We start from the raw sequence: 26666 nt of genomic DNA, 5'->3' as shown, positions 1-26666 counted from the left end.
TACGTTAAAAGTTTTGTTGGCACCACCAAATCTCGAAAATACTTTAAAAGATAGTAACTAAAATATTAAGGTTTAAAAGATAGTAACTAAAGTATTAAGGTTTAAGATGTAACTATCGCCAATAGATAACAACCGATTTTCCCATCTTTTCAATATGTTTTGTAGGAAGCTACAATATTCAAATTATTCAATCGAATTCGAGAGGTGGATATGCAACCGTTATCGAGAAACAAGTTTAATAGATAATCAAAGAATAATCTGCGCACTTTTTAATTATTCCAAAGAAAAGTAATAGGTGTAAAGGTAACTGCGTATAAAATGCATCGGCGCAGATCTGTCTTCAGCATTGAGGGAGGGGGGACGGGTAAGACTATTCCCATATTTTTTTAAAGCGATGTTCAAAATATTTGTGAAGTTGAAAAACAATGCTGTGGAGAATCAGGGGAGCAGAGTTGTCTTCAACATTGGGAGGTGGGCAGATTTGAGGCTTATTCTGGGGGGAAGGGGTCTGATTTTTAAGATGAACCTGTTGTATATTATACAGCAAGGGACATCAATTTCATCCCACTTTCCTTTGTGGCAATCGGACACAAATCATCACATTTCTCCCCAAAATACATTTCAAATCGGATTATTGGGGCGACAGTCCCCCCAGTTTCAAAATTGGGAGAGGAGACAAGTACCCTTCATCTTCAACGGGATTAGCGCCAGTGATAGAATGTAATGTAGAATCCGGACCTCGTGGACATTGACCGATATTGCAGACGAAACACTCGGATATTCCGGAGTACTATATCTTGAACAAAATTGTTTGATATTGATATTATATTTATATATAAACAGTATCAACGGGTTTGAATGACCTGATGTCTGTGCAAGAGAGAATAGTATTCAAACAAATATAGTTGAATATATTTGCTCTTGCACTGTTTTTGTGTGCATTATATGTTTTGTAGGGTCTTATGTTTTAGTGCCACATTTAACTACATTAACAAATAGGTTTGAATGCGAAACATTATTTGATATTTGGATTATTTATTTAATTTTCATATTTTTTTGTTCTTTTTCATATTTAACTGTCGAAATATATTTGTTATGGTTAAATATAGAAGGAAACTTTTGATCTTAAAGTTAAACAAAGGTCTAAAGCGCATGTAAGTACTTCATATGTTAGGTGCTATTGTGTTTTGCGTATGTACAGCTTTATTAATGCTTCATTTTTTGGTAGTTCGTTTGCTTATTGCATGCTTTAAATTTCCTTTCTCTAAATAATAGTAATAATAATAATAGTAATGCATGAATTCAGTTGTACTAGAGTTTGTGTTATGCTTAGTAAGAATTTTTGTATATAGTTTATAAATATATTCGTGTGAGAGGGTTGTCCAGGAAATTATCTCCATTTAGATGTATATTTCTTTCAAGTGTTCCAGAAATATTGAAGGTTTAATAAATACAAATCATTTAGGTGGCAGCAAGTCGTGCTCTTTTTAAAATTTAAAATTTGAAATTTCGTAGTAAAATAATTTATCTTTTAGTAATACTATAAGCGATTTTTCCATGTAGTCATCATGGATATCAGGTGCGTTCATATTTATGACTAGCTTATGTATTTCCATGTAATACATTTCCACGTCCAGTTCATTCAGATATGTACTGTCTGTTGCATAATTATTATTGTTAAGTATTCTGCCTATTGGGAGGCCCTAGGACTAATGAGTTTCTTAATTTTCAGTTTGGGCCTGAAAATGTTTCTTCCATGTTTCTCGACTTTCAGCTTCCCCTTTTAACTCACAGTATTTTCTTCTAATTTTCAAGTCCTCGATCAGCTGTGTTCTTTTCCTTACTCCTCGTTTTCCTTCAATCTTTCCTTCTATGGCGGTATGAAGAAGACAATTTCTTCACAAGATGTATCCAATCCAATTGGCCTTTCTACGAAGGATGGTGTCTAGAAGCGTGCTTTTCTCTCCTATTCGTTTTAAGACCTTCGTTTGTTACTCTTTCTGTCCATTTTATCTTCTCCATCTTCCTCCAACACCACATTTTGAAGCTCTCTAAATATTTCTTCTCTGACTTCCGTAATGTCCAAGTCTCTGAACCAATGCTCCATATATAGCACTTGATCAATGTCTTCCTTAGTCTAATATTAAGGCTGCTAGTTAAGAGTGGCCTTTTCTTGTTGAATGCTTCTTCTCGGCAATTCTCGACCTGATCTCTCTGGTGCAGTACGCGTCTTTCGTCAAAATACTTCCCAGATATTTGAAATGGTCGACTTCAAGTATTCTTTGTTCTACTCTGACCCATAAGGGCGAATTTCCACGTGATATTCTCAAGACTTTATGAATTGTTACATAATTACAATTATCTAAATTCTCAAGGAAGGACAAGAAATTAAAATCAATAATAAGCGTGTGATCTGCGCATCGTTCATTGTCCAAGAAGCCGAGTTCGTTACAGTTTTCAACTACTTGAGTAAGTGAATTGCAATTATGTGTAACTTCGTTCCAATTTTACTCTAGGAAGGACAACTAATTAATATCATTGATTCCATTAAGAACTATGTATCTTACTTTTCCTATTTCATTAATAACTATGTATCTTACTTTTCCTAAGAAGCCTAGTACGTTACAGTTTTGAAAAGTGAGGTTATTTTACTTTTCTTTCAGAAAGGTTTCACAGGAAGGAAGCAATTTTCACAAAAGCTTTCCGTTTAGGAATTTTATAGTAGTCATCGATAAAATGTTTGAAATTGTTTGACTAAAATGCAGTTACTTCATGATATAAGATAATACTGTGTATCTGAGTTATTCATCATGTATTCTATAACATTTATCACAAATTATCACCAAAATAACTTCAAAGCTTTAGCAGGAAAACTATGAACCCTATAGTCCTTTAATATCACGTTTTTTGAATTGAAGAAAGCCTTTGAGTGAACTTAAAACTCTTAGATATAGAAACTTCTAATGTGATACGATACGTTCCTAAATATGCAGGATGACTACATGGAAAAATATATATACTAAACAACGGTACGTTTTTACTATTACCTTTAGTAAGTGTTGAAATATTAAAACAAAAGCGAGAGGAAATCAAAGGAAATTATAAACATGTTGAGAAGGATGCTTCCAGTTCAGTGTATGGTTCATTGGAAAAAGTTAATCTCAGATTATCAGTCTTTTTATTTTATTTATTTTTAATAAACAAGACCCGTAATCCACGAAATTGTGCTTATAGTTACAGAACTGAAAATATTTTTACAAAAACTGGTGTCACCTTTTCGTCCGTGAAACTGCTTTCTAAATTGCTTGTGTAATTAACAATATAGACAAGCGAAATTAGAAGGGGAATTGCTCTTAGGAAGACAGAAAAAAATATTGGTATAAATGCTCTTTTTTTTTTTTTTTTTTTTTTTTTTTTTTTTTGCATGGAGACATTAAATCAGTATTTAGTTTCTTTGATTTTTAAGTGCCTTTCGTACTTTCGTATTTGTTAGAAATATTGCACAAGTAGTTGTGTCATTGTATTGCATAAATAGTTCGCAGTTTGCCGTAGAAAACATGCTAGAATATGTAGTTTCGTTATATCTTTGACTGTTCACTAGTTTCGTCCCTAATTTTTCATATGTATCAAAATATTGCGAATATCAAATTTTGTAATGTTACTGCGTAACTTTCTATACGTAAAAAGTAGCTCCTTTGTGTAAAATAATGTTTCCGAGGCGATACTTATGGTTAATGAAGTCGTCTCCAAAGCTCATGACGTCATAATCGATTTGAAGAACTGCATATATTATTTTGCAGTAAATAATATCTCGATAACGTGATTTTCCACTAAGTAGTACTTTGTAAGTACTATAAAATTACATACAATAATTTAGTATTATTTTTACACATATTATATTTAACATTACATTGTAGCATTATTATCTGATCTGGAATATTTGAAAACTGTGAACATGTGTGGCCTAGACTAGTGAATGATAAGTAGTACAGTAGTTTGTGAAGACTTGGCGTATTTGAAATTAGGAAATAAAATAGAAATAGAATATAGCTTATATAAATTTTCATATTCGTTTATATCAGTAGGTTTGGCGTATAATAAACTTAATAATATTTTTTTTCTAATTTTGAAAGGAAATCCGGTTGCAGCAAATGTCTAATCCTGTAAGTTTATAGTTTGAATTTAAAACACGTTTAAGATAACCTATAATTTATTTTCGAAATTTTTATACGAATTTATTATTTATTGATTTGAATATGTATGTGTGGTTAACTTAATATGGGTGCTTTTTATATTGAATATCTCTTCTTTTTCACCTCAACCATAGGTTGGTGGGCAATATGGAAATTTTAAAACTTTTCTCTGCCTTGGGAGAGCTGTTTTATGCTTTGGTGAGGTCTCTTCTTCGTAACTGCATCTAGATATTTTATCCTTGGTCTTCTTCTTTCTGGTTTTCTATTGCCTTTCCCTCTGTTAATACGATGGTCCGATCAGAGTGCCGAGTAAGATGCAAGCAAGCTGATTCTTCTTTTTCCTATTGTCTTCATGATCTGTTGTCCTTCATTAGCTTTCTTTAGTACGTCTTCATTCCTTTTCCTTTCGGTCCATGATACGCGCAGCATTCTGCGCCAACACTATATTTCAAATGCTTCCAGCTTCGATATTTCAGCTTTCTTCGATGTCCACGTCTCTGATCCGTAAAGCGTCACGGTCCGTACCAGGGTCTTAATAAATCGTTTTCGAACGTCCAACGACACATTTCTTGATATTGAATATAAAATGTCCAATTTAAAGTCTCCGTTGCAATGTATAGCATGATTTTCATAATGAAAAAAAGCTTTTCTTCCCTCAAACTAATAGACATTCAAAACTTCGTTCAAGATTCTTGACACCAGATTTAATCCGTGAAATAACCTTGCATCAAAACTGAAACGCCGCTTTTAGATAAAAGGATTCTACGTAATTTCGACTAACGGTGGACATCGTAAGATAGTTTCACATCGTCTTATGCTAGTAAAGCACTCTTTTGGACCAATTTTGTCTTATTCTTGCCTACTTTAATATGCACTCTTCTAAATATTGGACTCATAATCTTTTGTTTGAAATTTTGTAATTTGTTTTCCCATATCCATTCATCCTCAGTTTTTGCCTTTCTTTCATCTCCCTATTCTTTTGACACCTTTTACGATTTTTTTTCTTATCGTATTTCTCTTCTCCCTTGGATGATCTTCTCTACATCTTAGTAAAATTTCATATAGACTTTTCTTGAATCTTTTAATATTATTGGTATTGAAAATAGAAAAGAATTATCTCGCATCCAATTTAACTACCAACCCAGCTAAGTAAAATTATGTACTATTCTTCTGTCTGAAATTTGGTTTGGTCCATATTAATAGCAATCCATTAGTCTCATCATTACGAAATTTCCTTTACCTCATCATGACAACAACATAATCACAGAACATCAAATTGTCTTTTCTTCTTTTCCCTCGAGGCTAGTGCTCTTTCTAAACCATTTTCTTACATCAGCACTCGCCCTCCCCCTCTTTTTTTCATTTCCTATTTCTTTCTTTCATCTTTGCTTCATATTCAGAGTCATCAGAACATCTGTTTCTTGCCACACGTCCTGACTCCTCCTCCGCATCTGTTCACGTGTCAACTTCTTATTTGTTCCAATCATTTGTATACCTTTCTTTGCCTTGAACCACTAGTCTTATCTTCCTCGTGGTTCCTTCAGCTTATCCTAAATTCCTCTTTCCGAATTCACTTTGCTCGTTCTTCTCCAGTTTCTGCGAATCAATCTGTGAATACCTGCTGCTTTTGTGTTGCTTCGGTTTCCCCAACTTATTTTTGAATTCGTTCTCATGTCTTACTGTAATTTCTCTTAGCTTGTTTCTGGATTCCTCTTTCTCAAATCATTTTCGGCGTCCTATTCTCAATTTTATTTGCGTTTTTTTTTTCAGTTTCCTTCGGTTCTCTCATTTTTCGTTTCTTCATCCACTTTCTCCTTTTTATCAACTCCTTATACCAGCACGGAAATTAGTATTATATTTTATTGATATTTACACAATATCCATTGGTTCGTGAGTCATTTTTAATTTATTTTTAATATTAGGTACAGAATGCAGTTCAATGAAAATTCAATTTCTCCTATTTTGAACCCATATAATGCTCTGTTCTGCAGGTGTATACCTGGTGTAACTTGTGTTGTATGGAGTTTTTAGTATGCAACTTCATGTGAGACCTCTCATCTCGATTTAGTTATCTTGAACCATATGCCAATAGTACAGCATTATAAGTTGCATTTTGTCTTCTTAAATAATTGTAAATGTTAATAATGTTAGTATCTGACTTCGAAGTAGACTGGACGGTAGAGAAAAATACAGTAATCCCAGTATTTATACAGATACTCCAAGAGATTTCTTTTATAGGCAATATTTTCATATCAGATCTACAATCAGCAAATTCCCTGTTGGACAAACATTGTAGAGTATTCCTTTCTATATTAAGAGGCTGTTAAGTTAATTAGTCACTTTTGTTAAGTTTTCAAAATAATGGCAGTTTCACAATTTGCCTTCAGTAGCGGTTTGATGCGTTCTAAGTTCTGTAAAACAAGGTAAGCAGGATTAAGATTAAGAGGTGCTTAATTATTTAAATTTCAATGTGCTCTGCAATATCAACTCTAGTAGCTTTTAAGTATGGATTATATAGTTGATTTTCCGTTTTTCCGATGTTTTGAAAGTTGCCTAGACGCCATCGGCAATTGAATTAGTAGGTGTAGACCGAATTCGGAATTAGTTTATATTTTTAAGATTAGGGGCACAGTTGTCTCAAATAGGTTAAGAGAGAAATGTGTCGGTGGTACTGAGAAAATTAATGTTGTGCCTATTGTAAATATTTTTGCATCGTTAATTGTGTCATTTTAATTTATTACAGGAAAATTTAGTAAGAGCTAAAGAAGATACTCCTTTGACCTTAAAGCCACAAGATGAAAAAGCTATTGGGTTTATGGGTGCACTAAAAATTCCAGTAAGTTTTATTTCGGTATTCTATTTTGATATTATAAAGCAGTGTTTCTCAAAACTGTAGTCTGCGGAACACAAGTGGTTCTCGAAATCAGTCCTCTTAGTTTGAACATTATCCCAAAAACAACCGAAAAAATAAAATTCAAATGAATTTCACATAATTTCATAGTACTTGAGAATCTCAAACAGAATTTGAAAATGACATAATTAGTCGACTTTCACTTTCTCCCCTCTGATTGACATTTTATTAAATTTATTATCCTATATATTCTATGAAATATTCTTGATAGCTTTCAATTATTGAAAGAAACTGTGCGTTTTCTTTTATAATTATCAACATAAAATTAAGGAATTCATACTACTTTAAAAATACAGGTAGGCTGGTATTAATATATGTCCAAAAGATTTTTTTTTCTTTTAATGATAAATTCTCTTTCGAAGATGACAAGATTGTTGTGGTTCGTGGAATATTTTGATTAATAAAAGTGATCCTTACTTGAAAAGTTTGAGAAACGGTGTTATAAAGAGAGTAGCTAAATGATAAGGACTGAAAATCTATAAAGCAGTAAGTACTAAATAGTTCGGCTGCTGCCAATCAATCTGATCAATCAGCACTTTGTCCACTCCATCGCCATTGTCATATATATCAGTACGAATGTGTACACCATACGCGAAAGAGACTGGCAGTAGTTAGATATGAATACCAACAAATATTGATCACTAATTAAAATCGATTTCTATATAATCGAATTACAAAATTAATCTCACCTATTAGAAAGATATTGTTGAGTCTAGTATTTTGATCATCTTTTGCATAATTTTCTGTTGTTATAAAGTAGAAATTATATGTATTAACTGCCAACAAAAACTTGTTTGCTGCTAAATTTAACGATTAAGCTTCAATAGCAATGATGGATAAAACATTAATAGTAATCCGCTTTATATATTTGTTTTTAAAAGCAAAATTACGTTGTTTCTGGAAACATATTAATATATTTATTTAAACTTGTTCATGTTGGTGAGTTCCAACAATGTTATTTGAATTGACTTCAAAGTTACTAGCCTACATGTTCAGTGACAACCGAATGCTTATCTGTTCTAATATTTCTATAATATCAACCAAGGTATTCATCATCAGTAGAAGTCATTAGATTATATATTATTTTGTTTTAATAAGTGATCACGTTTTATGACACTGAAAAATAAACCAATGTGGATGCGATATCCATAAGTATTACAACTACATCTATACGTATGTATAAAACAAGTGAGTTTTACAGTTTGAAACTACGGTAGACTTTCAAACTATGCGAATTCAATACTCAAACTTGAAGTAGTACATCTATAGGTACTGGTTGCAATAGATTAATAAGATCAAAGATAGAACCAGCTCCTTGGGCGTTGTATCCATACCAGAAAGCCATTACTGGCTATGCATTATTGTTTGTTCTATGACGATAAGGGTTGGTAGTTACGGGGAGATAGAATCTACTCTTGAGAAACTGAATCGATTGCAAAAAACTGCATCTCGATATCTCTTATCTTTTTGCTCCACGGAAATCAGTATTGAAACCGGAAGTAGTCAATTTCAACCACTTCCTGTTTTGGTAAATTGTTGCGGGTTGTGATGGTATGTTCTCTCAACACCCTCAATACATCGCAGAAAACCGCTTGTCGCTGTTATTATTTTTGTTCTGTAGGGACAAATGTTGAAACTCACATTGGTTAGTTTCAACTTCCAGCTTGAATAGCGGGTTAACGGAGGAGATCGAATACTTTTCTTAAAATGCTGAATCGATTGCAAAAAACAGCATCTCTCACAGTTTTTGCTATATGGAAATCAGTATTGAAACCGGAAATAGTAAATTGGAACCGGTTTCGGTAAAGTGTTGCGAGTTGTGATGTTTTCTCGAAACCCTGAATTGATTGCAGAAAACCGCTTGTGTTGCTGTCTGTTACCATTTTCGTTCTATGGGGATAAATGTTGAAACCGGAAATTGTTCTTCGTTTGAATTGAATGGCGAGAGTTTGAATAGCGGAGGAGATGGGAACTTTTTTTCTTCTGTTTCAACCTATGTTCTGTATTAAAGTAGACAACGACGGATGCTTACTTTTATCTAATTTCATAATTAAGACTTGACAACTAATTATTAACATTAGTCTAGAGAAATTTCACATGAAGTTGAAGCAGTAAAATAGTGTGAATTATATCTTCCACATAACTGAATAAACCCTGTTCTACTAATGGTGGATATCCAGGTTCATATCCGAAATATTTAGTAACAGTTATTCATTCGGCTGTGATTGGAGATATGCAGATTAGTAACTTTAAAGTCAGTTTAAGAGAATGTTTCGTACATTCTTTAAGTAATGGTGTTTGAATTTGAGTGACAGATTGTTTTTTCTCTTTTTGTTTATGTATATACATATATATATATAAAATATAGGGTGTCTCGAAAATCCCCTGACAGAATAACTCTGTTATTATCAGAGTTACAACAAAATGTAACAGGGGAAACCGCCTCCAAATATGACGTTTTCAATCTAAAGTGAAGATTTTTTTTTTAATCGGACGAGCCGTTTGGGCTGTACACTCTTTATGCGCCCAATGTTAAATAAAAATGAAAATGAGACATCGCCATTTACCTGGATTCACAACATAAGTGAATGAAGTTACTGTCTGTTGTGCAAACGTGTCGATGGTCAGCTCCCAATTCAAAATGCCCCATTCACCATACTCTTACAAAATTTGTCCACCCCCTGTCCTGTTCTTGCCTCCTTTACCCCAGGTAGATGGCAACGTTGCATTTTTATTTTAGATTGAAAACATTAAATTTGGAGACGGTTTCCCCTCTTACATTTTATTGTAACTCTGATAATAACAGTTACCTATGTTAGGAGACTTTTGAGACACTCTGTATATAAAGTTTTTTAGATTGTGAACAGTTTTTAAGTTCCGTATAAATATTATAAAAAGTATTACAGGAAGTAGTGAAAACATAATTACACTGATATCTTTTATTTCTTCTCAGTTTAAAAAATAATTTTTCCCTTCATTTAATAGTTTTTGCTGCGTTAGTATTGTTTTTGACCAATCCATTTCGTTAGTTTAGTCTTTCTCTAGCTGAATTCATCTCTACTTTAGCTTGACATCGCTATAATATGACTGCATTCTACGAGATAGCTCTGAAGAATATGGGGAAGCTTTAGTACAAACAAAAAAAAATATTATGTTATAACAAAATCTAATCTTTTGGGTGTTTTTCTACATGTTCGTTACCGATATTAGCACATCTGTTATACGGTGAAATAAACTTCATAAAACCCTCCTGGTAAATATCGGTACCAAGAAACACTCTTAGTAAAAATCGGTGTCCAGCGATTTGAGGAAGTTCTTCACAGCCTGTTGCACCTCTTCGTTACTTCAAAAGTGATGTCCCGAAAGTGCTGACTTCAACGCAGGAAAAGGCGGAAGTCTGGTGGGGCAAGATCGGGGCTGTAACGGGTGATTGAGTCTCTGCCATCCCAAATGACGAATGTGTTCTTCAGTGTCCCTTGCTGTGTGGACTCTCGCATTGTTGCCGAAGTACAAAACCCCTTGACTCTAGAGGCCCGGTCTCTGCCGTCGAATGACCGACTGTGATTTGTTTAGAGCATTGACAGTTCCTGTAGTGAGAAAATCAAGCAATATGACATCTTTCGCGACCCAGAACCTATCAGGCATAACCTTCCCTGCGTACTGCGACATTGAATTTTTTCGCGGCGGGTAAGCTGTTTCCATGTCATTGAGGCGACCCTGGTCTCTGGAGTAAAATTATACTTCCAGGTCTCATTGATGATCTTGAATAGGAAATCATTGCCCTCGCACTCGTGCTGCTTCAGGTATTCGAGGCATAACGCCATTCGTGCAGTCTTATGATCAGAAGTGAGGTATCTCGGGACCCATCTTCTCGACGCCTTCCAATATCTCAAGTCATGAGACATACGATGGGCTTGTGCACATCCAACACCCAGTATGGGTGCGACATCAGACACAGTTGTGCGCATGTTGGCTAACACCACTTCCTGAATTCTGTCGACGTTTGTTGCAATTATGTACGTAGAGAGGCGCCTAGACCGGTCTTTATCTTCCACAGTCTGTCTTCCGTCATTGAACATTGCACATCAGTGCCCAGCCATTTGACGGGACATGACGTCGTTTCCATAGATGCTCTGTAGACATCGATGAATATCTGAAACACAAATACCACGCGTCCATTTATAGAGCAAAACAACACGCATTTCCATTTGTGACCACGTTTCGAGCACATACTAGTTGATTCGATTGAGCGTGGGCACACTGGTCTGCTGCTTATCTGTATTCTTCGGCACTCTAGACATGCGCCATTGTTCTCTTCCTCTCGCTTCCCCCATCGTGAATTCAGAAAAATTATGGTAATGTGATTTTTCAGTTTGTAATACCGCTTCCCTGTGGGGAAAAAAAAGACGAAACTTATTTTTGAATGTACATCGTAACATGGCATCCACCTAGATATTTCAATGTTACTTTTATGTTCTTTTATTTTCATTTATTTATTTTTTGCTTTCCTTCCCGGCTCTATCTAAAGAAACGTTTCAGCAAAATGGCTCGTAGTGTACCTTTTCAGTGTGATTATGTTTTCCCCGTTTTCTGGTAAGTAATTTATTATATTTGTATAATATTCAATAACGAATATTTATTTACTAAGATATTTATTTTTCATAGGGTGTCATAGAGTTTTCCCTTTCGCTATTTTTCTCCAAACTCGTCAGTTATACATTTTTGTATTGGCTGCCGCTGTACATAAATTCTTCCAGTAAGTATTGTGTTACCATCTACGTTTATCAATAAAATATTTTTAAAGCGTATCCATATATCATCAGATACCTAGATTAAAAAAGAAATGAAATTCTGTTTGAATCTTCATTTTAAGTTATGGTTGGTAGTACCAACACAATAAATAGGCTTTACTGCAGTTTTTTGTTTGTTTGTTTGTTTTTGTTTTGGATTATATCAAATAGGACTAAATGTTTAAAGAAAACATGCTAATTGTGCAATTGGCAACACCATAGTATACCAAGAAAGAATAGTGTAGGGCTGATTTATGGAACTTAAACGATATTAGGAGAAAGGGACAGCATAAATTTACTAATTAAAATAGTTTTCTTGAGATGACAAAAGTTACCCGAGGTATGCCTTAATTATTAATTTTTTCATTATTTCAAATGCTACTGGTTTCATCATCAGTCAGTCTTCGAAAGGTAAAAGTGTATTAAAGAACAAGTATAGCTGGACAGCAAGTTCAAATTGTCTCAAAATTCTGTTTTTGTTAGAAGAGAGCTAGTATACTGAAATATGAAATCATTGATACCTGCTTTTATTTTTCGAAGATTGACCAGGGAAGAGAGCATTGTCTCTTGAAATATTTTAACAAAATAACAACTGAGGCACACCACAGTTGAGTAACTTGTTTCATTTTACTTGACAATGTGCCAGAGACATTATTTATTATAGTTTTTGTTCTTTAACGTAGAATTGAGTTGCTTGAATTATTTAACAAGTTTGTATTGTGTCTTGCAGATATCAATAATATGTAATTTTGAAGGTTTTACGTCACATATGTTAATTAGTTTGATAAAGAAATGAAGTTTAGAACTTTGAAGGAAACAAGAACACAACACGTTTGACATTTCATTTTACACAGTAACCTAACCTGACAGGTGAAATTGCGCTTTGTGTTAGAAATCTGGACAGGTAACTATTAATGATGTCAACCAAAAGCCACCTAAAATATACAGCTCAATTAGCAGTGTTTTGTTCTTTTAATTGATTCTCATGGTCCTTTAATATGCGTTGAAGTGGAACTTTTTTAGAGCCGGTGGTATGCTAAGCCGGGCAGACCAGCTTATTGAAATCTTATTGAAACTAGAATATTTTATTGTAAATAGTTTTAGTCTCCTTAATTGAGCACATCTTTCTGTAATCCTACAGTAGTAATTAGTGAAATTGCTTCAGGTGAAAACTGCACTCTTCCTCAATAAACAACGATTTCGAACATACATTACAAAACCACAATCAAAACTCAAAGCGGAAACCTTTGCTAATATGCGTCACAGTGGCGTTCAAAATGCGCCCAGCATATTGTGATTATTTTCTGTCGATGGTGTGCACATAATACTACCTTCAATTCATACCGATTTTATGTGGGACATCTCGTATAACATTCAGGATGTTACGTTAGTGACATGTTGAAATTATCACCACCTACGATTGCCGCCTTGAGTATCAGTCTTTTTTTATCCGTGAATTCGTGCTGGACGTTCTTAGATGCGTTTCCGTCACCATTTTTTTTTTTTTTTAAAGTCCCGTTTTCTTTTTCATCTAAAGAAAATTATTGTATCTACAATATTATTTTGTGTTCCTTTCAGTGCTTCGAAAGAGCTGAAATCGAGCATTCTGCTTTAGCATCCCTATGATGATCTTTGTAATGTATATTAAATTTCTTTTGGTCATTCCTTATCGAGCTTTCTCACAAGCATTATGTCCCTTGGACCATTGATTTTCATTTCTGCGAGCTTGAAGACTATTTCGTCGGAATCAGATACACTAAAAACGATCGAATATTTGTTGAGAAGTCTTAGCATAAGCGAGTATCTTGTATTTATGAGAATTCCTAGCTTGGACTTGTGGTCTACACCAATATTTGTAAAAATGGTATAATGAAATATAAAGAATTTGGAACAGTGCCGAATCTATAAACTGCAATACCCTGCGTTTCGAGGGGGGGGACCCCTAAGGGGCCCAGGAGTTTTTAAAGATCTCTTTTAACCTTGCCTGTAAATACTAATTTTTAAAGCACTTGAAAAAGAATGATATTCACAAACTAAACAAATTAACCTTGAGAAGGCTTTACACACTCTTGAGGAGAGTCTTCTATAATCATGTTCTGAGTGCGGAATTTCTGGATCCATTGTCACTTGTATTTGTTTGCTGACTGCTTTTCTGGACAGCTGTACCGCATGTCGGTTGGTGGTGACATTGTTCTCGCTACGTTTTACATTAAAATTGCGTGATCCCACATTGCAGCAAAAAGTCCATGTATCAAGCGGTCCGAAGCGATATGGGTTTCAACTATTCTGTTTTCCGCTTTAGAGTGTGTGACGTACATAATATTAGGATATATCTGTCTTTAATAGTTAATTAGAGCTACTTACAGAATCAATGAGAAAAGTCGATTATTTTTATCTGGAAATATCTTTTATACGTCCTAGATTTTTTTTTATTTACAAATTTTGCACTATATAAAATAAAAAATTAATATTAAAAATACACATGCTTGTAATTAAAATCACCTTTGTTCCTAAAGTTTATAATTGCATATGTTTACTTTTTTGCAGCTAGTTTGAGTGCAGGAAAAAGTGCCGATTTATCAACGCTATTCGATGTAGGAGGAATTGTTGGTGGCATAATCGCCGGTGTAATCAGCGATTATTCTGGAATGAGTGCCACTACTTGCGCAGGAATGCTTATTCTCGCAGTTCCTCTGGTAAGCATTAGGTACTTATAACTAACCATGGCTTAAGGTCCCAGAGATCAATCGTTGCTGAAACAAAAGTATGTTCTTATATTCTGTTCTATGCCACACTTGCCCAATGATAAATATTCAATCCTGTTATATTCAACTCGATTCTATCATCTTTTATCTTTTTCTCTACATAACCAAAGGTCTTTTCGTTATAGGGTTTCCAACTAATGCTGTACCCCGCTAATATTTTCGTGTGGGTTGTGTGCCTCATTTATTTTAAATGTTCTCATTTAATTATATAAGCTATATAACGTAGGTATTGCTACCAAAGATATTTTAGAATATTAAGTATATATTTCAAACAATGAATTCCACACACAAGATGTAAAGAACAATTTAATTCATTCGTTCATTGTAACGAAATAAACATTTAATTGCTTAACATAGCTATACAACTTTAAATTTTTCGTATCTGAGAATATTAATCATTTTTACATTATTTTATTCATATTTATGTAACTTCACGATCCACGATCACACCCTTAAGCTACAGAAGACCATCCTCAGTAATTGAGTAACACGCGTTTTCCATACACTTGTCGTAAGTTCTGCCATATAGGCCCACTCAAATTTATCGAAAAAGACAATTTCCTGTCTAGGATCAAGTGCGGCATCACACACATCAAGGGCTGGGGTATTACAGAAACCTGTTGGATGATCCGTGTACTTTCTTTACGATTGTTTACGATTAACAACCTTGCTTTCATCCTTTCCTGTAGTGTTTTTTGTTTTGTGTTGTTTATATAATGGATAGGATAATAATATAAACTAATTAAAATATTATAGGAAAGGTTTGTTTGTTTTTCTGAAAAAAAATATTTTCATTCATGAAATAGTAATAATTTTTGTCAAATTAATATATTGTCCATCTCAGATTTACAGTATCTATAAATAAAACTTAGGGGCAGCGGTGGCTCAGTGGTAGAGCGTTCATCTCTGGTGTGTAAGGTCCCTGGTTCGATCCCTGCTCAAGCCAAGTGAACTTTGTGGTGGACAAACGTGTGCGTGGGTTTTCTCGAGGTTCTCCCGTTTCCTCCCACTTTCTTCATTCCACCATTTTCATTCATTTCTCATAATCATCGTCTGTTTTAACCTCGCGGTATAACCGTCGGACGTAGAACTCAAAGATTTCATTTTCTATAAATAAAACTTAGAATATGTTATATTTCTTACTTCTGACTTTAAACGTACTTTGATTTTCAATCTGTGTAATGAGAAGCCATTTAGATTAAAACTTTTTAATAGCATCTTTGTATAGTTAGGGAGAACCGGTTTCGATTCCTTGTAGGAGCTCAAGTGACTTGGTCCCACTTTCAGTTGTTGGTTCACGACTCAAATAGCTTCGATGTTAAAACCGACCGTTATATTCCATAAAAAACAGTCAAACATAGACAGTTAGAATATAAATGCTGTATATCACATTTCTATATAAGGTTATTTATGTATTATTGTGTTATTACTAGGATATAAACGTTATGAATCACGTTACTTGCAAACCAATGAAAAGATTGGGACCAGGAGCACTCGGAGTTGTTCACAAATCAATCTTTACTGCCTTATTTTGTTTTGTTTTGTTTTGTAACAGAAATTTAGTAGAATAGTAAATAGTTTCTTCTTCTTTTTTTACATGTATTTATTTACTTCCTTTTAGCTCTTCGTCTATCAAGCATTTGGCGCTGAAAGCTTGGGAACAAACATCATTTTGCTGATGGTCGTGGGACTTCTGGTAAATGGGCCATATGCACTGATCACTACTGCAGTTTCAGCGGAGTTAGGCACACATCATTCACTTCAGGGGAACGCGAAGGCTCTTGCCACGGTGACTGCCATTATTGATGGCACAGGCTCCATTGGTAATAACCAGCTCAGCCTTTCTTGATCACAGCCAGTAATTGTTTCTCTTTTTAACCTTGCTCTCTTTAATACCTTTTATCACATCCTTGCTTTGAATGATTTAGAAAAAATCTCCTTAGAAACCCCCACCCACCCTGCTTAGGAGGAGGTAAGTGCACTGTAGCTTGAACTCCCTTGCACAAGTAGCACTATTCATTTGTAGATATGATGTTTGCTAGTAATAACTCTGCTTTGCTTATTTAATAACTTTTGTTTTATGCCTGTGTTTTATTTGTTACGGAGAAAATAAAGCCAAAATGGACAATATCTGGTAATATAAGTAATACGATATCTGTGAACACAAAGGTAAAGAAGAAATGCCAGATTTTGACATAAGATACTGTATATGTATATACATTTTCCTGGGACGATAAAGATATGCACATGATAAACAGGAAAATATAAATATGTTGCACCTGGTAGAAATAGCTTTGTTCGTATACCGCATAGAGAATGCTATAAAACAATCGATTAGCGAACAATCGACCATTGATGACGCTGACAAATGCATATTCCATTATGTATAATGAAAACAGCAAGGACAACTCGAACAAGCAAAACATACTTGTTTGGTGATCTTTCAATGAATTTATGTAGATAAAATATCATATACCACTTAGTGTAAAACGAATATTGTGCTCCGAATATTGTGTTTTCTCTACTCTATAGTTATTAGGACCAGAAGTTATCTTATAGTTGAGGCTTGAGGAATGTTGAAACAAGCTAAAACTGACAATACAGTTGAATTTGATTCACATACTAGAGTAGCAATAGCTTTTGTGTATGCTTTCCAACATTGTTAAGAAGAGGATGAACCTTACAACTGAAGTCTAGTAATATCAGCTTTGAAAAACTGGACAGATATTATAGAAGCAAATGTTCTACACAGTTATCACTGACAAGATTTTTATTATACATTAATTAGACTTACGCTACCTACGTAAGTTTACTATTTGCTTAATTTAATCACAAATTTGTGATACCGGAATAAGTATAAATACATGCTTTACGATTATGATGCAAATTTAATGCGTTTTGTGCGAGGCCAACATCATATCAAAATTTCTCTGTTATAACATTTCTTAAGGGATTTCGAAACTAATCGTACGTAGGTACGAGGGATGTGATACGGAAAATCAATATTTAAATATCCTTATTAAAATATCAATTTGATATGGAACGTTCTGGAAGAAACAAGAGAAAAACTTAATATTTCAAATTCTGTGATCGAGATTTGAAATGGCCAGTTCACCACTGAAAAGATTTATTGTCGAAAGTATCAAAATAAATTTTGAAAAATGAAAAATTTTCTTATTGTCACTACAAGAGGAAGATCCCTATGAAAGAAGAGTAGCAAACACTAATAAAAAAATAATATGCGATATTGTTTTTATGAAGTGTGTGGCTATAATTACTTTTATATTATAGTGGCATTCTATTATTTGACGTAAGAATTATTTTTATCATCATCACTATCTTTACTGTAAAGAATTGATAAAATATTTTTGTGAAACACTTTACTTTGTTAGCGATCACAATGTAGAATCTTTTTGACTTCCTGAAATGTAGTGCTTTCAATCAAAAATTTGGAAATAGGGAGGAAATGTTATTTCTATCATTGGTCTTTGTAGCATGTGTAATCTGTTCAAGGTTTTTGCACTTTCTTAATATATGGCGTATGACATTAAAAATGTGACGCATAAATATCTCAATACTTACATTGTTAGTTTCATAGGTAGTGTTGTCACGGACGCGAAAAATTTTTTGTAATTGTTGTTTACTAAACACATTACAAGTATTCTATTAAAATGTTTTTGTTATGTAGAAAATTTGTTGGTCTTTCTAAAATAATATGTGAAAGTTTCTGATTTTATATATGTGAGAAGTGGGGTGTTCGTGTAGCTTTTTTTAAACAAATATATATTATATATATATATATATATATATATATATATATATTGTACCACTCACCGTCAAGTATGTGATTTTTATTTATAAAATTCCACTTGTAAAGTTATCAATACGTAAATATTGTTGTCCCATAGTCGAGAATCTTCGGATTACATGATTACATTGTTACAGCTTGGCAACATATTAGATTTTCTTCAAAGGTTAAGCAGATTGTGGAATAGCATAATAATCTGCAAAAGCTTGTTTTATACTTCCTGTGTTTTTGTGTACGATTAGTTAGTGAAATTAACTAATTCATTTCAAAGTGAACTAATGTCTGAAAAAAATTAATAGCCATAAATGTTTTCAATAAAGATGGCAACGGCTTTATTCTGTTTTACTCCCGAAAGGCAGCCCCGCGTAACAGTCTCACTGACGTGGTATTCGTGCTTGACTTTTCATGCAGGCCGAATACGGTTAAAAAGATTCAAATAATAGATTTAAATTATATATAGGACGTTATATGGCTAACATTCCTTGTATGTAGTCCGTTAAGCATGATCGCTAGTAGTACACATGCACCATCAGCAAGAAAGTATGTACCATCGTTGGTACATGTGGCAGTCAATGCTAAAATACTGTCATCTAGATGATATTTTATGGACTTTTTCCGCTAGTAGTACATATGCACCATCAGCAAGAAAGTATGTACCATCGTTGGTACATGTGGCAGTCAATGCTAAAATACTGTCATCTAGATGATATTTTATGGACTTTTTCCTCTACATCGATTGTTGTTTGTGTTGGATGTAATTCGTCGTAGTGTAGGACTTCGAATAGGTTTTGCTTAACAACTTTCAAATTAATTCTGATACACATCTATTGGGCGATGTTATCTATTACTTCAGTCCATGTGTGACTGTTCGAGAAATCTCAAGTAAATTTAGCGTACTTTTCAAGACAGAAACGACGTTTTTTCGTATTTTTTTCTCAAGTTGCTAAAATGATAGGTGAAGCTAATCCTGATTTCTGTAATGAATTCTAAGTATCTTGAAAACAGCTATGAAATATATGTAAACTATTTCGAAATTATTGACATACTTGTTTTATATTTTAAAGGTGCTGCCGTAGGCCCACTTTTAGCCAGTTTGGTTTCGTCGTCGGGCTGGCAAAACGTATTTTATATGTTGATGATAGCTGATGTTTGTGCTCTTCTGGTAAGTACTGCTTGCAAAGTAAGCAAAAGATAGATAAATTATTACTATTATTATTAATGAAGTTTGTGCGCGTTCTCACGATGTAAATTCAAAGGCTTCAAATATATATATATATATAATATATATATATATATATAGATAGATAGATAATATAAATTACGCATAGAAGTACACGCAAGAGCAAGATTCTGATAATGTATGATCTAGACTTTATTAAGTTGATACACATAATTGATTCAGGTGCTGCCAATTCACGTAAAATGGGCTCTTCAGTTAAGTGCAAGGAATTATGATAGACTCTTGCTCAAAAATTGTCACTACACTTGAGACTTGCACTTGCATGCACGTTCTTTCGATTAATCAGATTTGATTCCTTTTTATAATACTCCATTTATAATAACGTCGTATGAGAACCAAAGGAACGTAACTCCAAGAATGGAATTTTTGTTTGTTTGCATTATGAACATAATTCTGAAAGCTCCACTTGGTGTTATTTCAGTGTTATTGAAGTTTACTTTGTGGCTTATCTCCTGTGCAATAATGTGTTGGCCATCTTATTAAACCAACATTTGTTTGAAACAAATAACTTTTCCCCGTCTCTCCTGTAAACCTACGAAAATGGAGTTACGTTCCTCTGGTTCTCATACGACGATAATATGTATTTATTTAAAATTAACTGTGTTAAAATTTATTTATTTAGACCATATTATATCCTTTGTTGAATTTCAAAATATTTCGTAATATAAGCCTCATAATATTTCTGAATTCCATGTAGATAACTTTTACAACTTCAGAATTAGCTGCAACAGAATAAGCAGTTCGTGAAAAGTCAGTTATAAAGTGGTTACATTAAAGTGTCTTTAAGCAGCGAAGCTAATGTGAGACGTGGACCTTATGGAATCTGAACCACATGAGCTCCCGCCGGAATTGAAGCTGGGTGTCCCGCGCCGAAGATCTCTACGAAGTCAGTTGTAAAGTTTTCCAAACAGTATATTGAAGCGTATGTAAGCTAAACTAAAGCATTTGGTCTTTTCGTCATTCACATATAGAAAAAGGAACAGCAATCTTCTTTAATTCTTTTTACTATATTGTAGCTGTTATACACCTACTTCCGCCGGGTAGTTTTGAAACAATGTTATTGGAAGCTTCTAAGCAATTAGAAAGAGTATGGAATAAGATAAAACAATATACATACAACAAATGTATTTTGTATTATCTTCTCATTTTAGTAGTTTCCGGTGCCGTGGAACCTTCTAGTCCACTTTCCACTTTTTTAGCTCATCTTCATCCTCTGTACATTGTATAATTGTTCAACGGTTTGATGGAATCAAGACAAAATTTGGGACAGGGCTGCATAGTTATACTCAAAGAAAGGCTAGAGATTTTGAGGCTCCCCACTGATTATAATAGGACTGTGCATGACTTCTAATGTTTTTATTGTAATTAGTATATTAGTACGACTCATCCACATACCTTCTAATAACAAACCGCACTAGAAGAGTCGAAGTATAGGACACATTTCTAACATGCACTGAACACAACCCAACAGAACTCATCTTACAAACAAACGGATATTTGTTTAAACCATTCTACATAGAAGAAGATATATTTGTCTTTTAATGTGTCATTTTGTCTTATCTGTTAGTCATCACATCATGTAACAACAGAGTGACTGTTCCCCCTGATTTTTAATGATGATCAAATAACGTATTAGCCAGAAGCTACCTGGATGCTTCACAATTATTATTATTTTTTTCTCCATATCTGGTTAAGCGTTAAAGTGCTTACAGTGTATCTCTTTTTAGTGTGTGATTATGTTTTCATTATTTTCTGGTTATGTGTATAATGGTGTTGAGGCCAGGGATTAAAAAAAATAAGGATAATCGCTTTACATGTATTATTTATAATAATAATATATTGCACACAATCAAACTTCGTATTATGCCTTTGTTATATAGATATGTTTGTTGTTTTGCAGCTTCTATTCCGACTTGTAGTATCGGAAGTTAAAAAATGGTGGAGTAGACGTCATGTGCAATGGACGAGAGAGAGCTGGACAGCATAGTACAATTTGGAGATATGTAATTTCATAATACGAGTTGCCATACCAAAGCTTACATTTTGGTGACAAAAGAGGGGGGGACCAATTTTATTATTTTTTTTTTTTTTTCTTACGATCTACGAGACGTTTTATCAGTGATTTTAAGAATGTTCTTTCTAACGTTTTATACAATGATCCTGTTATGCGTCAGCTATGTTGTTTCAGTTATTTAGTTATGTAAAAATTAATAATGACTATTTCTATAAGCTGTGTAAACTCTAAATGCAGACTAAAATGACGTTTTTGTTGTCTGTACGTGAAGAACTTACATGTGTTGATCGAAAACCGACAGATGATGAAGTTCGTCTCAATCCAGTATTATGTGTGTATGAGTTTGTTCAGACAGCTTATATTTTTAATTAATGTGTTCTATAATTGGCTGTTCCTATTCTAAGAATATTTTAATAAGTATTGACAAGGTTTGTAAGATAGTCAGATGTAACATAACGTAAAAAAGTACAGCGTATGTTGTAAATATGTTAATATATGCACATATATAAATAGGTAAGAAACAAATTAAAAGAAATACTTCAGGAAGTTGCGGAAGCATTGCTTTAATGTGACTACTTGTGTATTTGTAAACATGGATGTTTATATATATAAATATTTTAATGCGCTCAAGATAGAATTCGAAGTTAAAATTATAGATTTTATATCAACGTTTAGTTTTCATATCAGAGTGTCGATCCGTATATTTAAAAAAGAAGAGAGTATGAAATCACGTTCAAGTGAAAATATAGAAGTAACTGGTCGTGAAGTTAAATATTTTTCAATGTTTTATATAAATTATTCATTTGAAAAAAATGTTTTATATAAGTTGCTCATTTAAAATATATATAAATATTTCTTAGTAGTTGTGATATGCCACACAAATAAACTATTTCCATTTTTATTTTCTTTCATTTAAAAAGAAATGAATACGCAGTGATCTTACTGATTGTATTGCTACTTAAATCTTTCTACCTTCCCAATTAACTGATAAATTTGCATGCTTTGGTTTATTTTCTTATAGAAGTTGAAGAAAATACAGTCTGGCTCAAAAAACTAAACTCTTCCAAATATTGAGTTGATTGGTGCGCTAATCTTCAAGAGTCAACTCAATATGAGTCAGATAAATCTCAATAGTTAGATAAATTTTCAAAACTTGATGTTCACCAACATGTGAGTTCAATTCAGTTTATATTCAAGCTTCCGATTCACCTCACTAGCACAAACCTTAATGATCAATGAGTAATGGCAGAAATGCATATTATTATAATATACAAATCGTCAAAACTAACATCTGCGGGATTAAAAGTGTGAAAGTATGTGTGTGTTTAATATGCAGTTATTACTATGTTTTGCCGTACTGTAAAGTAAAGAAGTTTACAACGGCTAGAAATCACCGAATATGGTGCGAATAGTAAAGCAGAAATCTCATAAGCGGGATATATCGCCCACATGAAAAATATGCAGGGTGCATTGAATCATATGTGGAAAATATGTTGGAATAGAGACTCAGGTACGCCATGAAAGTAGGAGAATATGATGTAAGATGCGGATAACAACAGTGAAAATTATTTCTCCAATGTTTCTGCCGGAACTGGTGACTGATCCTGTAATCCATCTCCCTTGGAGGCGAGATAGCGAGAAATTACTCTCATAAAACTCTGTGCCCTGCGATGCAAGGAATTGTCACACAGCCTGCTCCACATCAGCATTATTTTGCAAGTGACGTCCCAAGTGCGGATTTCAATGCAGGGAACAGGTGAAAGTCCGATGGGGGCAAGATCGAGGCTGTAGGCAGGGTGATCCAGTCTCTTCCTCCAAAGCGACGAATCTGATCGTGTGTGGTTTTGCTTTGTCGTTCAAGAGCACAACTCACTAGAGGGCCTTGGTCTCTTTCGTCGAATGGTGGACCTGAGTTTGGTGTGTCGTAGTACCTGTGCCGCATTGGTCCCTTCATGGAGAAAATCAAGGAGGATCACACCTATCGCATCCCAGAATGCTGTGGCCATAAGTTTTTCTGCAAAGAGATGACACTTTGAATTTTTTCCTCACTAGTGAATTGGGATGCTTCTACGTCATTGAGGCGGCCTTGGTTTCTGGGGTACAGGGTGTACCCATGTCTCATCCGTCGTTGAACCACCAACGGGTGTAGTTTCTATGGCGATTGTTTGTTTCACCTGGTGTATCATCTTTTCGTTCAAAACAAATTACGAAACTTACTTTCGGAACGTCCCTCGTATTTATTATTTTTTTAAGATAGAATCAAACCATCAGTGTAAATGAATATTCTAAAAACGTATTAACACAGAACATTCTAAACAAATAAACATGATCAGCAGTCATCTAGTAAATTCAAGAAAATAGTTATTTTACTTTATCAGTTAGGATGTACACAGTCTGGTCAAAAATTCTATCAGAAGGTTAGCAGACTATAAAAATGAAACGAAGTATAGAGAGAAAGAAGTGTGTATTGCAATATATAAAAGGTAAGTGACAAATCAATGGGTACAGCAGTTATTCAAAATGTCGTTCCTGTGCCTGAACACAGGCTTGTAAATGTGGCCAATCATCGATGGCAGCACGCACCAAAGTCATGTGAGATTGAGCACACAACTCCTCAAAATAGTACCAGATCGTGTAGTCAAGAGGATTTAAGTCCGGACTGGACGAGGGCCATTATTCGGTGGTGATAAACGCAATTTTGTAACGAAACCACTCCTGCGTCGTCTTCGCCTTGTGAGCTAGTGCTGGGTCGTGTTTGAACATCTAAGGTTTATTTTTGAACATAGTGGTGCCAAGGGGTTTACTCCTTGCCGAGAATGTCCTCTTGGTACACTTTGGCCCTCATTTTCACACCCTTTTGGGTAAAATGGACGTCAGTGGAACCCAGGTACGACACATACAACCAAACCATCACTGATGCAGGGTGATGGCCTCGCTAGGGAAGTTGTTCACATATTGCAGCACTGGGTGTAGCATACATCATGTCATTCTGCCCGTTGAGGTGTTTATCAACTGTGAACATTTTCTTATTTGTGAACAAAATTGGTGCTTCTTATCCGCGTACTGCTGCAAAAGCAACTTCGATCTGTCACGTCGCGATTCCGTGTCAGAAGGGCGAGGACAGAAACGCCAGAGTAAAAACGGCCCCATGTTGTTTAAAAAAAAAAAAAAAAAAAAAAAGAAAAGAAAAAAACGGAAATCAAGGATGCACGAGGGGATGGGGGCAACATACACCTAATAACAAAACAGCTTCCTTTTTTTTTTTTTTTTATGAGAACCCATTTGAAAATGGCCTTTTCTCGGATTTAAAACATTCTGTCTACCGGACATGTTTCTTTTATATTTCAGACAGTGTACTGTTTCTCTGCAACCTGCAAATACATGCTGTCACTACATACCATGTACAGTTCATGTTTATACAATCCTTTTCTGCTAAAACAAACCACCTGGATATCCTATTTTCCGTATTAAAAACATACCATGTACCAGACATGTAAACGACAAACTCCTGCTAGATGAACAATTCTCTGGAACCTGCATGAACATTCGGCAATACAGGGAAAAAACAGCTCATGTTCACAGCAGATTTCTTTTGAAATTCAGCATAGCTGAAAATCACGTTAAAGAACGGAACACATTATATGTAATGTGCAGAAAATTTTGGTTCAACATTTAAAATACCGGCTAGCCTGGAACGCAAATGTACATGTTTACAATATCGGTGGGGTACAGTGTATGTGTTGGTACCGCTACATACGCAGACACGTTTTCACTAAATACCACGTGCTACACATGAACTTACATTCGCTGATCTGCACATGTCTGCAGCCCGCAACATTTTCTTCTGAACATTGCATGTACATGCGCGTCGAACAGGTACTGATCAGTCAATGTACAGTGCACACATGTGATTTTATGTCAGGACAAGAATTATTACATTCAAAAACAGGTGTTATTTCCCGGATAAGTGCCTGTTTCTGTTCCAAACCATTTACTTTACACGTAACACCTGTAGCACATGAGCAAAACATGCGAAAACAGGCACTGTACATTGCCTGTTTTCTCAAAAGTTTTCATGAGGGTCAAGAAATAAGATTTCCAGTTCCTTACCAGAGGGTAGCGTTCCCAAAACTGATGCAACGTTCCCTTTTTGTACTGTCATACTGATGCGTTGCATTAGAAAAGAGGTTGCTCTAGCGTCTTCTGACGATAAATAAATACGGTGTCCGACTTCTTTTATAAAGTTAAGACCTTCGGGACCCCAGGAACCACCTGATTCGATAGCAATAGTGACAAAATGATATTTGTCAAGTAAATTGCTGTACTCCTTGCGTTTTTCTGTTTCACTGCGAGCAGCTACGTTGTCAGCTTGTGCTGAAGAAGAATGTAGATTTGATGGGGCGAAGGTATCGGAACAAGTAAAATCCCATAGAAGTGCTTAGTGCCCTCATGATAATGTCGTTGACGCTGGAGTGGCGTGAATGTCTACCCGCACTATTGGCACAAAAGAGTCCGTGAAGGCCCTTCTTGTTTCGACACTTCTACAGGTAGGACATCTGTGTTGCTCGCAAACATCTGCTACCAAACGCAGTGCACTGGCAATTCGAAAACTGTCATTAGGAAGATGCAATCCTAAAGGTGATGGAATAGCATGGAGCCAAGCGCCTGCTTCAGGAGATGATGTAGCTAGGAGTCTGGCCTTGTCTTCTGGGTTATCGGATAACTGAAGTAGAGAAGAAAAGTGATGATTTATAAGGGGATTGTCCCAAGAGTAGGGATGCGCTCGAGTCGAGACGCACTTTGTAAAATTCGAGACGAGTCGAGACAAACGTATTTTTCGAGTCGAGACACGAGTCGAGTCGAAATGCTCGTGAAAATCTCGAATGTCTCGAAAATCTTTCTATAATTTTTAATATTATTTTGAAGAAAGTATTCACTCAGAAAC

At 34.6% G+C, this 26666-nt stretch overlaps 1 protein-coding gene across 5 annotated transcripts in view; it reads left to right on the top strand.

Moving 5' to 3' along the window:
* MFS16 (major facilitator superfamily transporter 16) overlaps positions 1 to 22620 on the top strand; it is a 66903-nt gene extending 44283 nt beyond the window's left edge. For 2 of the 5 annotated variants that reach the window (XM_081728213.1, XM_081728211.1), the window contains 6 exons: positions 6937 to 7029; positions 11770 to 11860; positions 14442 to 14590; positions 16281 to 16482; positions 19532 to 19629; positions 21608 to 22620. In XM_081728213.1, coding sequence (XP_081584339.1) covers positions 6937 to 7029; positions 11770 to 11860; positions 14442 to 14590; positions 16281 to 16482; positions 19532 to 19629; positions 21608 to 21694 — 720 coding nt within the window. In that variant the 3' untranslated portion in view covers positions 21695 to 22620. Of the gene's footprint in view, positions 1 to 1109; positions 1155 to 6936; positions 7030 to 11769; positions 11861 to 14441; positions 14591 to 16280; positions 16632 to 19531; positions 19630 to 21607 lie in introns of those variants that run through there. The other 3 variants (XR_014127064.1, XM_081728210.1, XM_081728214.1) reach the window with 3 other exon arrangements.
* Positions 22621 to 26666: the final 4046 nt, after the last annotated feature.

Source organism: Thermobia domestica, chromosome 10, assembly GCF_964235325.1.
Source record: "Thermobia domestica chromosome 10, izTheDome1.hap1.1, whole genome shotgun sequence".
Taxonomy (NCBI): domain Eukaryota; kingdom Metazoa; phylum Arthropoda; class Insecta; order Zygentoma; family Lepismatidae; genus Thermobia; species Thermobia domestica.
The sequence above is the reverse complement of the archived record's forward strand: the minus strand, read 5'-3'. Positions and strand labels throughout refer to the sequence as shown.